Source organism: Cyprinus carpio, chromosome A5 (genome assembly GCF_018340385.1).
Source record: "Cyprinus carpio isolate SPL01 chromosome A5, ASM1834038v1, whole genome shotgun sequence".
Classification (NCBI taxonomy): Eukaryota; Metazoa; Chordata; class Actinopteri; order Cypriniformes; family Cyprinidae; genus Cyprinus; species Cyprinus carpio.
This window is the reverse complement of record NC_056576.1, coordinates 27,068,575-27,082,857: the sequence shown is the minus strand read 5'-3', so window position 1 is coordinate 27,082,857 and position 14,283 is coordinate 27,068,575. Positions and strand designations below refer to the sequence as shown.

Genomic DNA, 14,283 nt, shown 5'->3' with positions numbered 1-14,283 from the left:
TGCACTATCAAAAGTTTGGCACTGGCAAGATTTATTTATTTATTATGATTATTATTTTTTTTTTTTAAAGAAACCTCTCTGCTCTTCAAGGCTGCATTTATTTATTTTATTAAAAATACAGTAACAATACCAAACAAAAACAAATCCAAAAAGGTACCATAAAATTAGTTTGTATGTCTTGTTTGCAATATCCCAAGGCACTGTTTAGTGCCATGGCCATCAAATCTTTGTGCATTTATTAACAACTTTTATGAACCCTTTTTTGCCCTGTTTGGCGCTTGACAGTCACTAGTCACTGCATGTTCTGTTGTATGAGAAAAAGACAAAAAAAAACATTCTGTGTTCAATAAAAGAAGTCAAAATAGTACAACAGGTTTGAATTGACATGATGGTGATTTAACAATGACAGATGTGTCACTTTTATGAATTACTTACAAAAAGCATACAATACAAAACACAAGTTACTTTACCCCAAAAAGATGTTTGGCTACATAGCTGACGCTATAGTGAGGGATTCTGCACTTCCTGCCTTTATCTTTGGATTTATTTTTGGTTAACACGTGAGTTACAGCATGTGAAGTCGGCCAGTCTGTGATGACAACAGCTCTGCCTGCTTTTAATATCCTGCGAATAAAATGTGGGTTGTAAAAATTCCCATTAGCAATTTCACCATGAGCCTCCAGTTAAACATCACCAACATTTCTGAAGGTACGTTATGCTGGACAAAGCTGTCACTGTGTACATCCTGACCTGATAAACACACTTCTGCTTGCTGGATCATCAATGTCAATGAGCACCACCCAGTCCTACAGGCAGAAATGGGAAATGACAAACATGCTTCATTTCTTTTAGCTGTTTTCTATGCGAGTTATCAATATAGTGATGTTCACCTGAAAAGCTCCAGACACAGTGCCGTTAGACACCCTTTCTCTCCATGTTTTCAGTGGATTGGGTGTTTCAGGGGTCTGAGCTGTTAGGTTTAATTCATATGAAGCCTCTGGGAGCCAGGCTTTTTGATTCACACTGTCCAGAATAAACCCTGGAGTGACTATCCACTTCCCTGAAACAGAAGAAAACTAAACAGAGTTACCAATTCAGTTTGTTATTTTATTATACGCTTACATGCTATTATACTAATATATGCTTTCTAATTATTTATTCGATTATGACAGTCAAATCTCAAAATTACAGACCTCCAGCACACGCTGCAAGAAACTTTTCACTTGCTAAAGCTTTCTGGACGATAAGGTGAGTTGTTGTCTCCTTATAAACCTGGAACATAGAAACAAGTGTCAATGAAACATTGTGAACTTTAATTGAAGTGAAAAAAAAAATAATAATAATAATAAAACCCCTCTCTTATCTGACATACAAAGTCACCTTACTAATCTGGTCTTCATTCTTACCATGAGATCGTTGGAAAAGGTCAAGAACTTGGAGGTTGAGTTTATTCTTACGAGGGGTTCAATTATTAGAGAGCGCAATCTGTGACTATATTAAGATGGTATTGAGGGCAAGGACAAAATTACACGGTCCGAAATACACTGTAGCGTCGGGAAGCAATTAGAGCCATTTTTCAGGGCTAATCACCAACACTTTATCATTTTCTGCACACAGAGTAAGAAACGCTTGATGTCATGGAAGAGAAAGTGGGCTTGTGTGAAATTAACAAAGGCTGTATTATATAACAGTGCACTATTGAGTGGTAAACTAATATTGAAGTACATCTTTAAATATATCAAACAAAAATTCTGCAGATGCTAGATCTTTTCTTGCAATTAACATTTCTGAGCAATTTTTCCAATTACTTTAAGGTATATCGGTATATTAACTTGTATATTGTTATTTAAATATTTAAAACATTACACACTTGTCAAATATTTCATGTAATATATGTTCTTGTGTGTATTACTATCATTTGTTAAATAAATTATTCTTGGCTTGATATTTTGCATCTAATTCAATCATAGTTAAACACAAAGTCTGATAAAACTCTACAAATATTTTGGAACAACTGTACAACAGCAGAACTCTTCATTCATAAGGCATTTTGTTACAACAGGTAATATATGCTTACCATGGGTAAGAAATTACAAGTACTTACAAATACTTTAGTGCAAATACTTACAGACCCCCCAATATACACGCCCCCCAGCTTTCTGATGCCCTGGAGTAACTGTCTTTTCTGGGAATGATTCTTGATGCCAGACATTTGAAAGATGTATTTATTGTCCACCATCCTAGTGAAAAATAGATTATTTAATAATAATTAAAAAAAAAAAACATACAGCATGAAATGAGTGCTTAGCATTACAACTATTGGCTGTTTACAAACAAAAGTAAAGTTAAAATATCTTAAGGGATCCGAAATAGATTGTGATTTTAACAGCTGCTTTACAAAAACAAGATGCGTATACAGTTTGTATGTCTTACCTGAAACTGAAAACAGTGAACTCCCTCTGATATGATGAATTATAGTCTGCTCTCGCTCTTCCGACAACAGCGCGCCAAATATCATCCCTGAACATTCGTCTAACGACATTTTATCGAGCGGCACCATCAGTTCAGTATATATAACACACACACAGCATGATTAATACGACGCTAACTGTAAGGCTAGATCGATTAGATATTTATACCTTTCGTTATTTCTGTCATTTCGCCTAGTTTACTTGTACTTCAAAACTAGCGTACAGTGTGATGTCGGACCACGGTATATTATTAGGGGGGTGGCCAGTATGTTCAAACTCACATAAGTATTACTGTCTTCAACTCGAGGCGCATATAGTCATAAAAAAGAACTGAGAAATTGAAAAATAAAATAAAATAGAGATTATTTATGAAGTCAAAACAACGAACGAGAGAATATTATTTAATGAATAAATGCACGCGCCCCTCTTGTCTCTGTGATTTACTCTGTTCCGTAACACGGAAATTGTGATATGCTTCCGGTTGGTTGTCAGAGACGCTTTGCGCGTGAGATTCTCAGCAGTGCGTCACCACACGTGTTTGTAAACAAACGGAGCCGACGGCTGAACAGTTTTATATTCGTCCCTGTAAGCGAGCTTGAGAGCGTGTTATTTAACCATCTGAAAGCCTTTTAATCTTATACGACTTTTGTCAACAATCTTATGTTGTGGATCGATATAAATGATTGAAACACTATTTCTCACATTTCCATTAAAACACTCGCTGTTTCCTTCCATTAGTGCTGGCTCAGAATGGCAGAAATGACTGTGAGACTGTCCATTTGCTATATTTACTCGACAATATTAGACTCATGCTTTTAGATTTGATTGCTATCGCAAACACTTCAAAGATCATTTAGGTAATTTCACTGCAATGAAAAGCACAGATTTGGGAAGAAATGCACCTGACAAGTCTGCTTGGATTTTAGCCCTAATAGTCCTTCATTGCTGTTGGATTTAATGTGATGAAGAGCCCCTAAAATCACAGAGTGAAAAGGTACTGTGTATTTTGCCTTAACCTCTGTTTATATACTGGTGTTTGTGGTGTGATAATGGACTTGGAGCATTAGCAGTGATGTAGAACAGTTAAATGCTATGAAAGAACTGCCCTGTATATATGCACTTAAGGAACAGGTGTGCTCTCAAAGAGCTTTTTGCAATGTCAAAGCAATATTAGAGAAGTAGGAACAGGTCTAGATCAAGTTTGAAGGGATAAATCTATTTTAACAGCAATGTTGCTAACTCTTTTATTATGAATTTAGATTTTTGTTAATGGAAACATTACATGGAATGCTTGTAGTTTTTTATAGTCCTGGGACTTTGTTGTGTGTGTGTGTATATATATATATATATATATATATGTGTGTGTGTGTGTGTGTGTGTGTGTGTGTGTGTGTGTGTATGTATGTGTTTGTGTGTGTTAGTGTTTTTAAAAGTTATGCTTACAAAGCCTACTTTTATTAGATAAAAAAACAGTACAAACCATAATATTGTAAAATATTGTCACAGTTATTTTTTTTATTATAATTTACTTACTATTTAATTGTATTTTGAAATGTGATTTATTACTCTGACGGCAAATTAAAATTTTCAGCAGCCATTACTTCAGTCTTCAGTTAAACTTAATCTTTCATAAATCATTCTAATATGCTGATTTGTTATTTTTAAAAGAGTTGTGCTGCTTAATATTTTTGTGGAAATTGTGTTAAAAAACATCAGGTTTCTTTGATTATAAAATTCAAAAGAACAGTGTTTAATTGAAATAGAAATCTTTTGAAACATTATACCCATCTACTGTCACTTTCAATTAAAACAATGCATCGTTGTTGAATAAAATTATTGGGGAAAAAGCCTTACTGACCCCAAACTTTTGCAGTGGTTATGGATTAGGCTGGGCGATATATCTAACGATATGATCATGCGCATCTAGTCAGTAAATCTGGTTCCTTGATTACTGCTAAATCGCCATCACCTGCTTTCAAATGGAGCGGCATTTAATAGACAGAGCCGTAGATCACTGACAAGCTACGCAATATCACGTTCGTTATTGCAGATGAATCACCTTCGATAATGAACGTGATATTGCGTAGATTATCAGTTATAATTCGTAGTTCCCTTATCAAGTCTGTCTCTCGAGTTGACATTACATATGGGGAGAAACCCTTTTCCTCCGAAATGCTGAAGCCTGATTGAATCGCTCTGTTGCTCTGCAATAGCCAATGGTGTTTGAGCATTCGCCCAATTGGCGGTCTCAGCCATTATATAGGTGATGTTGGGTGCCAATTTTTCAGCAGAATCTTTCTCCTTCACGATCCCCTCCTGTGTTCCAGCAGAAGAAGAAGAAATTAGAAGATGTCTCTTTGCAGATGACACATGTGTGGTGGGCCCATTGAGTTTCCAGATGCACACACGGACTTTGTGCTGTCTCAGCTACATCCACACTGAGGCTGCATGGGAAGGATTGGATTGCCGAGCATGCGTGGACCTGCCAATCAAGATCCTTCATGCGAGGCTTGCTGTTTTACGCAGTGGTGGCCCGTTGGCTTCTGCATCTCCCCCATCCGCCGCCATTGAGCCGCGGGCTGAGAGATTGCAGATGACCCCCACCAGGAGGCCCTGATGATGAACTGATGTCTGCCTAATGCCAATGTCGCCTTAGTTCGCCGGAGCCTTCACTCCCCTCTGCTGAGGACAGTTTCTGCCTTCCGTCTGAAGTGTGGGACCTGGTCTCGTTTGGCTGTGGGGAGGATGATACGATGTCCACGAGCACCTCTGACCTGGGTGCCTGGTCGGAGGCCATTACAGATGAGTCTAGCTCCGCCCCTGCCTCTTTGGATGCAGAGCTCATGAGCATTCTCATGGAGGTTGTGGCAGATATGGGGCTGGACTGGGCAGTACCGGGAATGGCCTGCCAAGTGTTTGATTGATGTGTCTTTCCTTGGCATAAGCGGATGCCCCACTGAGACCTGCCACTTTCTTTCCTGAGCTTCACAAGGAGCTCACATGGTCGGCGCTCCCCTTGTTCAGGCCAAGAGCATGCACAAGGAACCCAACTGCAGATGGCAGTGGATGGGGCGGAGAAATGGGGCTACACGTCCTGTGGTTGGAAAACCGCCCCACTGCCTTCTAAGCCATGTCGAGCCACAGCTCACATCGCAGAGAAGGCTTATATCTCAGCGGGACATGCAGCATCTGTCGTTCACATGATGGCAGTCCTGCAGGTCTTCCAGACTCGACTCTTGAAGTCCCTGGACAGAGAGGGCCCAGACCCGGAGTCGTTTCGCAAGCTGTGCTCAGCGGTCGACCTGGCCCTGTGCACTGCTAAGATGGTTACCCAAGTAGTTGACTGTAGTATGGGAAACCTTATGGGCGATATATCGCATGTGACTGTCATGCGCATTTCGTCAGTAAAGCCGGTTTCCTGATTACCGCTAAAATGCCATCACCTGCTTTCAAATGGAGCGGCATTTAATAGACAGAGCCGTAGTTCACTGACAATCTACGCAATATCGCGTTCATTATCGAAGACGATTCATCTGCGATAATGAACACGATATTGCATAGCTTGTCAGTGATCTACGGCTCTGTATATTAAGTGCCGCTCCATTTGAAAGCCGGTGATGGCGATTTAGCGGTAATCAGGGAACCGGCTTTACTGACGAAATGCACGTGACAATCACATGAGATATATCGCCCATCCCTAATCTAGACCAGTGTGTTCCACAATCTGTGAGAATGTGGTGAATTTCTCACGCAGCCGTAGGGACCAACCAGCTAAAATAAATAAATAAATATATAAATTCATCACCAATGGAACAAACAAATGCAATTGAGTTGACTTTGTTTACGTTTATGTATCATACAGGTTCCTGCTATCATGCTCAAACAGGCCATCGATATTCTGCATACATGCACCAACATGTTTGTTGCCTTGTTTTCACTTCCTATATTATGTTATTCCAGTGCTGCTTGACTCTGAATAGGTAGGCACTGGTGCTGCCTTGGCTCTTTAACAAACCTGCATCTGGGTCTTTCAACTAGGTCCGGTACCCTGCCTAAGGGTGGCAGGAGGTGGGACATACGTGACGCTATGCTTTTTTGCTATTGCAGGTGCATAGTCTATTGATTGGCTCTGTTCGAGCTGGAACATCCTGGTTTTTCACACGGTGGGGTTTTCTACGTTCCCCATACGTAATGGAGAGAGACCGACTTGATAAGGGAATGTCTCCGGTTACTCGCGTAACCTTGGTTCCCTGAGAGAAGGGTACAAGACATTACGTAAACTGCTGTGTGAAAAAAATCCCTCAGAGCCTCAACGACTCTCGTGCCGTCGAAAGATTCTGAGGTAAATTGGCACCCGACATCGCCTATATAGAGGCTGAGACCGCCAATTGAGCGAATGCCCAAATGGCATTGGCTATTGCAGAGCAACAGAGTGATTCAATCAGGCTTCAGCATTTCAGAAGAAAAGAGAAGAGTATAACTGCAGCCTGGAGATCTCCAAATGGGTGCGGGAACTCCAAAATGGGGTATGAGCTCCAAATTATGGCGGGGCTTCCTTCGCATTGAGAGACAGGCACATGACACGCATGCACAATTTTTTTCCCCAATCCACTTCAGTCCAAACTCTGCCCCACAGCTGATTCTAAAGTTTTTATTAATTGTGTCAATTAAAGAGTTGATTTTCCACACTATGCTACAAAAAATGCTAACCCCTTAACCTACCCCACACCTGACCCTAACCTTAACCAGTGAAATTTTGACTGCACGGCGGGATTGGCGCTGAATAGTGTGGTAAAGAAAGTTGCAGTTCAGGAGATGAACAGTTAAATAAGATTATGAGATAAGAGATTGTTCCGTAACTCCCCACCGGGACCTCACTGGACAATGGCACCTTTTTAGTTACATGCAGTGTCCCTACCCACTCCTACCCTCCGAATTTCGTGCCCCGGGATGCCCCCGTTGCTTGGAACAAATTGATAGAGTAAAATCTTTCTCTGTGCTGGGACACCTCATGGGTGAGTCCCATTTACATTATGAAGCAGAGATCCAAACTCCAGTCTGAACACCACTGGCCACAAGCTTTGGGCTCTGCTCTCACGGAGAATATTTATTTATATAGCATATTTTATTTTAGACAAACTAGAAACAATGTTTAATTTATCATTTTTATTTTGAAATGTAAGTCAGTAACAATTGGCTGAAGCCACACCCAATGGTGACAGTCCCAATGGTGAGGAGACCCTGTCCCATTTTGGAGGATCTGCCCACTTTTGGAGTTCATGCCCCATTTTGGAGATGTCCGGTCTGCAGTTATACCTACTTGAAAATGGGGAGTGAACTCCAAAAGTGGGCAGAACCGCCAAAATGGGGTCCCCATTTGGCACTCTCCAGGCTGCAGTTAAACCCTTCTCCCCATTTTGGAGATCTCCGGTCTGCAGTTATATCTACATAATGCCTCGTTCCCTTCTCTCAGGGAACCAAGGTTACATGAGTAACAGAAGATTTTACTTTTAAACTTTTGTTTCTAGAATCTATTGTAATAATATGTCTCTGAGCTTTTCTGGAATTTTGGTGCTTAGCTAAAAATGGAAATTGACATATTTCATTTTTTTTTCTGACTTTGAATCTATGTATGACACTGCAATCAAGTCAAAATCATATTTCAACTACCCACAGGACTGACAGTGATTGACTAAATATGAATTATGAATGCACAATCAATGTGAATTAATGAACTGTGCAATGAAATGTGTCCATTTCAGCCTGCTTAAACAACCTGTATTCTAGCTCTTGAAAATTAAGTGTTGTTGGATGACACTGAGGATAAGAAAACTGGAGATTAAAACCACAGTGCTTACCATGGTAATATTTATTTATTTAATCAAGACTGTAATTGTGAACATAAATTGCATTATATATATGAATATATATATATATATATATATATATATATATATATATATATATATATATATATATATATATATATATATATATATATATATATATATATATATATATATATATATATATATATATATGAAGGTGACTATTTATTTATTTATTTATTCATTTATTTATTTATTTTAACGCATGTAGTACTGCAGCTCTCAGTCATGTTGTAGCTCCTGTCATATTTTGACAAAATCAGCTGAAACTTAAATGCAGAGGGAACTTTTTAATACTTTAAACAGTAGTTCACATGTTAGCCAAAAATTGTGAAATATAGTGAGAATATTTTCAGAACCATTACAGGACAAGTTCAGGAGAAGTCATCCGGCAAAAAAACAACATGCACACAGTCGGTAAACACAACCATTGCACAGACTAGATTTATTCCCCTAGAACTTTTTCTCTTTTTCCCCTTCATATTCTTTCTCACCATTTTGGAGTAAAACAATGCACTTCTTTAATACATTAAATATCGCAAAGGCTTTATTTAAGAGTTTTGGGAGCTAGAACATGACAAGAAAACCTTTTGTAGACAGTTTTAAAGCAGATGCACTGGCTGCTAAATATTTCACACCACTGCCTCCATTCTGAGTGTGGAGCAGTTTGTAAGGGTAGACATGCGGAGAAATACTAGTGTGTCTTTAAGTGTCGAGAGAATACATCTGCCCCAGCTCTCTCTCTCTCTTTCTCTCTCTCTCTCTCTCTCTCACACACACAAACTTACACACAGCACAAGCTCTCTTTCTTGTGTGGCAGCTTTCAGAACTACTCTGGGACTCCACAACATTTGAGTTCAAAATAGATAACAAGACAAAGGAAATGGAGGGTGCATCTGCCTAATTGGGCCCTATGTGGTGACAGCATGAACCTGACGCTTTTCCCACAACTCTCATGTGGATGAGACACGGGCGATGATGTGCATCCCTTTGTAACATCAGCTACACACACGCGTGCACGCACAGACATTGATACAGTTGGTCCCAGTGTAATTACACTGTTCAGTTCCTAATCCTGTGTCTTAAAAACTTACACAAGACACTCTCTCTCTTCACTCTTTCCCCTCAGACAGTAGTCAAAGCTTGAATAGAGTTTTGAAAATAATAACACGCGAGCTTAACTGTGGAGTCTGTCAAGTGAGGGAAATAATATTTGTCCAGCTGGACAGCCTTTCCCTTTGTGCGGGCTAAATTAATGTTGAGATTTCTGTCTGCACGAGGAGAAAGGGCTGTCGTGTCGGAGAGGAAGTGCGAGCTGTTTGGTGTTTGACAGGGATTATTAAAATCAGCCCAGATGAAGGGGAGAAGTTCCCCAGCAAAGCCAAATTGACACTGACACTCTCCATTACACTCCACTTGACTTGCGATGACGAAGTTGATACAGTCTCTCTCTCTAGATCGTGATGGATCTGTGCGAGACTTGAACATTGAGGGCTTTATAGCAATCTGAGGCCAGATGGATTGTTTATTTAAAGCGAGGACAAGAAGATGTGTCGGTCTATATCCCACCGGCGTCTAGTAATACCACAAGGCCGCCCTTTCCGATATGCATGTATTACCACTGAGCTATACTGTAAATTGAATGGCACTCCAGCTTGACACAGAGAGGGGAGGCAGATAGATGAAAAGCAATGGATTGAGGCTAGAAATATTTATGGCAGATGATAACTAGCGCCTTGTTCCAGCTGCGCTTTGATGCACAGCCGCTGATAAGGATCTTGTTGGAAGTGAAATCAAATCATTTCGTGTAAGGGGCCGTCATGTGTTCGAGGACATGTTTCATCAAACATAAAGGCTTCTTGTTTCAAGCTTACATTTGATCCCATTCAGACAAATACAGTACACAAGCAGACATTGATTATTTCTTTCCATTGCTTTTCTTTTTACCGGCAATGGCTGTCCAGAGAGTAGGTTATGGTGCCCACAATAGGTGTGAAATGGAGCTGTATAGATATGTATTTTACCCAATACAATCATTTGCTGCAGAAGAAGTTCTTCTGTACTTTAATTTTGCTTAAGATCCAGATCTCAAAAAAAAAAAAAGCTCCTGATCCTTAATAAATCACTTTGGCATGTGCATTCAGAAAAGGGAATAAAATTATTCAGGAATCATTGGAGTGGGGAGTCCTGGAAAAAAACAGAAGCTTGGAGCAAAATGTGTCACACTTTATTATGCTAGAGAACTCAAGCATTGGCAATCCCAAAGATGCAACTGTATTGGGGAAATAAGCCACAAAATGCTAACTATGACTTCCCATGCAGCTTTATGATGTCACAAGCCCTAAAAGCCTGATAACACCAAAGGCGATAACTATAATGATAACGATATAGTTTTCAAAATAATTCTTAACTTAAAACAATAGGGAAGTCCACACTACAACTATAATGATAATGGCACAGAAGAACAATATCGTTGAAATCACTTTTATAAGTATTTTTCCAGTTGATGAATGATAAAACATTGACAGCCAATCAGAATCCATCCTGCTTTAAAGACCTTGAGCATTTACAGGGGTAGATGACATAAGAGCAGTGCATGCTTATAATCAGCAGAACAATTATTAAAGGGTCATTCACACTAAGGGTGATGAGTATAATAATATCTATAGCTATACAGTTTTAATAATCGTTCTAATTATATTCAATCAGAATCCATCTGACTTATGGCAGAAGACAAAACTGCAGCACAATATAATAAACAACAATAATAAACAACGTTATCATTGGTGTGAATGCTAATATTGTTATAGATATCTTTATAGTTATCATTCTTGGTGCGGATGAGCCTTTAGTCACATATAGTAAGTGGACAACTCGAAACATATCTGATAAATGGTCTTCCTAATACACATGTGAAGAGCTGCATTTACCTCATGTATATAAAAATGAGGGCTGAAGTATGTTTTTAAAGAAGGAAACAAATGTATAAATTTTCACCAGTGTTTCATTGTTTTGCAGGGAAGAGATGGACTGGCAAGGTGACTTCTTGCATGACCATGCATTTGTGGAGCTGCAGATGGAAGGAATCCCCAGTGAGGTGGACATCCAAAACATGATCAGAGACACAGAGGAGAAACTCAGACTAAACGCCTGCAGGTCAGTGAGGACTCACATTTTTGCTCATTGATGTCCTTGGAGGTGAGATGTATAATTTATATATATATATATATATATGTGTGTGTGTAAGCAATTAGGTACGAGAGCTGTGCTGTATTGTGAATAAGTCAAGGCTGAAAGGCGTTGTTAGGCACGACGCAAAGCATTTATTGAGACTTGTTCACAATACAGCATGCCTCGAGTACATTATTGCTTTTATAAAATGGTTACCACACAATAAAAAATATTAAAACCAAATATTTATGAATTTATGTTACTTTCTTTTAAATAAGTTCGTTATATGCTGTCCTTCCGCTAATAATTAGCTCCTGACAGCAACAGTTAACGGCAAGAGATTGTGAGATTGAGATCTGATGTAACATGCTTTATCTTATGGAGCTCAAATAAAAACAGAGAATAGGAACTGTTCTCATTCGCTGTGTCATTTAAGTTTTTTAACACCATGATATTTTTTCACACACATATATCTTCATATTTCTCAGCATGAAAAAAAAAAAAAAAAAGGTCTGTTTTCCATCTTATAGTTTTAAAAAGACCAATTCACAGCACAGCGTGAGTTTGTAAGTGTCAGTGTAAATTGATGGACATATGGACAGAATCATACCTGAAACAGAAAATGAATAAATACAGTAATATTTCCTCCACACTTCAGAAACTGTGGGCTTCCACGTAGAAAATTTATGTCCTGCATTAAAAGAGTTTCTTTGACCTTGGGAAGGGCATGATCTCAAAATTAAAGGTCCAAATTGCAGTTTCATTGCAGCTTCAAATGACCAATCATTTCGCTAGATAAGACCCTTATTCCTCAGCTGAGATTGTGTAGAGCCCTTTGAAACTGTACTGAAACTGCAATTTGGACCTTCAGCCCGCTGGTTCCCATTGAAGTCCATTTTATGGAGAAAAATCCTAGAATGTTTTCCTCAAAAACCTTAATTTCTTTGCAACTGAAGAAAGAAAGACATGAACATCTTGGATGAGATGGGAGTGAGTAAAGTATCAGGAAAAAAATTTTTTTATAAGTTTTTTTTTTTTTTTTTTGCTTTGTTTTTTGAACTTTTACAATAATAACAGGAGAAGAATAGTGAAACAATAATGAGTAAAATCATAAAGTCAAATTCTTCTTGCACACACAAAAATCCATTGGACATACTTTTGTGAATATTTGCCATAAATGCGTCAAATATTTTTAGTAATATATTTTTAGGTCTGTGTGTTTGTATTATACAATTGTGTTCATACAAGACACAAACAATAGTGATGTTGCATATTTTGTAGAATAAAAGCTATTTATATGCTCAATGCTGAGATGGAAAAAAAAAAAAAAGATATGATTATGGATTGTCATTTACTGGTATAAAGGGAATACAGCCTTTCATCACAAACACATAAACACACATCTTGTAAGTTTTCAAAAGCCATTCAAAACAGGACAGTCTCAGTTTTTTATTGATCTTCCATGTGCTTCAGTCATAAAGGTGCAGGTTCTTTAGAAGATTATTGATCACCGTGATATAAAATGCATCTATATTTTAATATATATGACCAACAGTATATGACCAACCTGTTTGTACTACAAGGATAGTGTATGAATTGCTAAAATCAGAACTGTTTGAGAAGACATAAAATTGCTAATATATTAAGTACAATGATTTTTTTTGTAGAAGATGTAACAACAGGCTGGTAGCAGTTGTTTAGTGCTTGAGTGGGTATTATATGGTGCTCCGTTTTTCAGAGCTATTATTTCCATAGAAGCTTCCTCCAGTGTCAGTAATCCTAACATTGAGACTGCATGATTAATTGAGGGTTGATGAATAGCACGCCACTTCATCTGAAATCAATGAACTTAAACACTTTCTGAATGCAAGCTCAGAGCTAGACGTCCTTTTTTCCATTTTGATGGAAGGTTGTGGCATTATCAGTTATTGAGGTTTTGTTGTCGGCGAAGGACATGTTGACGAGCGTCTTAATTCGTAATCTTTTTTATGCGATAATGCACCTTAGATTCTCCCCTGCATCGGTAGTTTTGGAGGACATGCTTCTCATGACTAGATCTCTGTTTGTTCTTCCCGATCCTTCCCCTTATCCTCTCCCTCTCTCCCTGATGGCACCTCTTTCCATTGTGCCACCAGTTTCGAAAAAATCTATCTCTGCAATGCTTTTATCCTTTATGTTGCTCTGAGGACACGCGCAGACCAGAAGGTTCTACGCTAAATGTGTTGTGTGTGAACAAAGGCGGTCTTACTCCCCCTTGCCATTAGACACACGTTCTCATTCCTGTCTGTCCAGCCTCTCTTTCCAAATGGGAAAGTAATAATTGAAGATTCCACATCTTGAAACGAAAACCCTTGTGTGGGTAATTCAAGGATTATTACTGAAGGCTGAGACAGTTTTTCTGCCTCTCTAAGCATTAAAGGGTTATTTTGTGTTCTTGGAGAAAGATGGAAGATGGGGGACCATTATAAGAACAAAGAACCCGGATAATAGGGAATTGGGCCTAGGAGAAAGAGAAAGGGAGGAATGGGAGACTGGTGTAGCTCCAGTGATCATTCGGAGCCGAGCTGATGTGGATGGACGTGGGCTACGACTTCACCCTTCTCCATGACCTCCACTAGGGTGGGCCAAAACTGTGTTCTACACCTGCTACCTAATCCACTTACCCTAAGACAAACCCAAGAAAAGAACGGGAAACTGGAGAATTTGCGGCTGCCCGCCTCGTTTCGCGGTCCTAACCTATTTATGGGTCAGCG

At 39.0% G+C, this 14,283-nt stretch overlaps 2 protein-coding genes across 4 annotated transcripts in view; one reads left to right on the top strand and one right to left on the bottom strand.

Annotated features, from left to right (window-relative positions):
• LOC109087441 (SMC5-SMC6 complex localization factor protein 1-like) overlaps positions 1-2,869 on the bottom strand; it is a 29,157-nt gene extending 26,288 nt beyond the window's left edge. Inside the window, exons 1-6 of the mRNA XM_019101642.2 lie at positions 2,434-2,869; positions 2,129-2,240; positions 1,194-1,272; positions 891-1,060; positions 751-806; positions 471-624 (exon numbers count right to left, since the gene is read on the bottom strand). Of these exons, the coding sequence (XP_018957187.2) occupies positions 471-624; positions 751-806; positions 891-1,060; positions 1,194-1,272; positions 2,129-2,240; positions 2,434-2,528 (666 nt within the window). The 5' untranslated portion in view covers positions 2,529-2,869. The remainder of the gene's footprint in view (positions 1-470; positions 625-750; positions 807-890; positions 1,061-1,193; positions 1,273-2,128; positions 2,241-2,433) is intronic.
• Positions 2,870-2,947: 78 nt separating this feature from the next.
• LOC109060970 (uncharacterized protein KIAA0825-like) overlaps positions 2,948-14,283 on the top strand; it is a 124,530-nt gene continuing 113,194 nt past the window's right edge. Inside the window, exons 1-2 of one of the 3 annotated variants that reach the window (XM_042756653.1) lie at positions 2,948-3,056; positions 11,378-11,515. In XM_042756653.1, the coding sequence (XP_042612587.1) occupies positions 11,385-11,515 (131 nt within the window). In that variant the 5' untranslated portion in view covers positions 2,948-3,056; positions 11,378-11,384. Of the gene's footprint in view, positions 3,466-11,377; positions 11,516-14,283 lie in introns of all 3 variants that reach the window. The other 2 variants (XM_042756654.1, XM_042756652.1) reach the window with 2 other exon arrangements.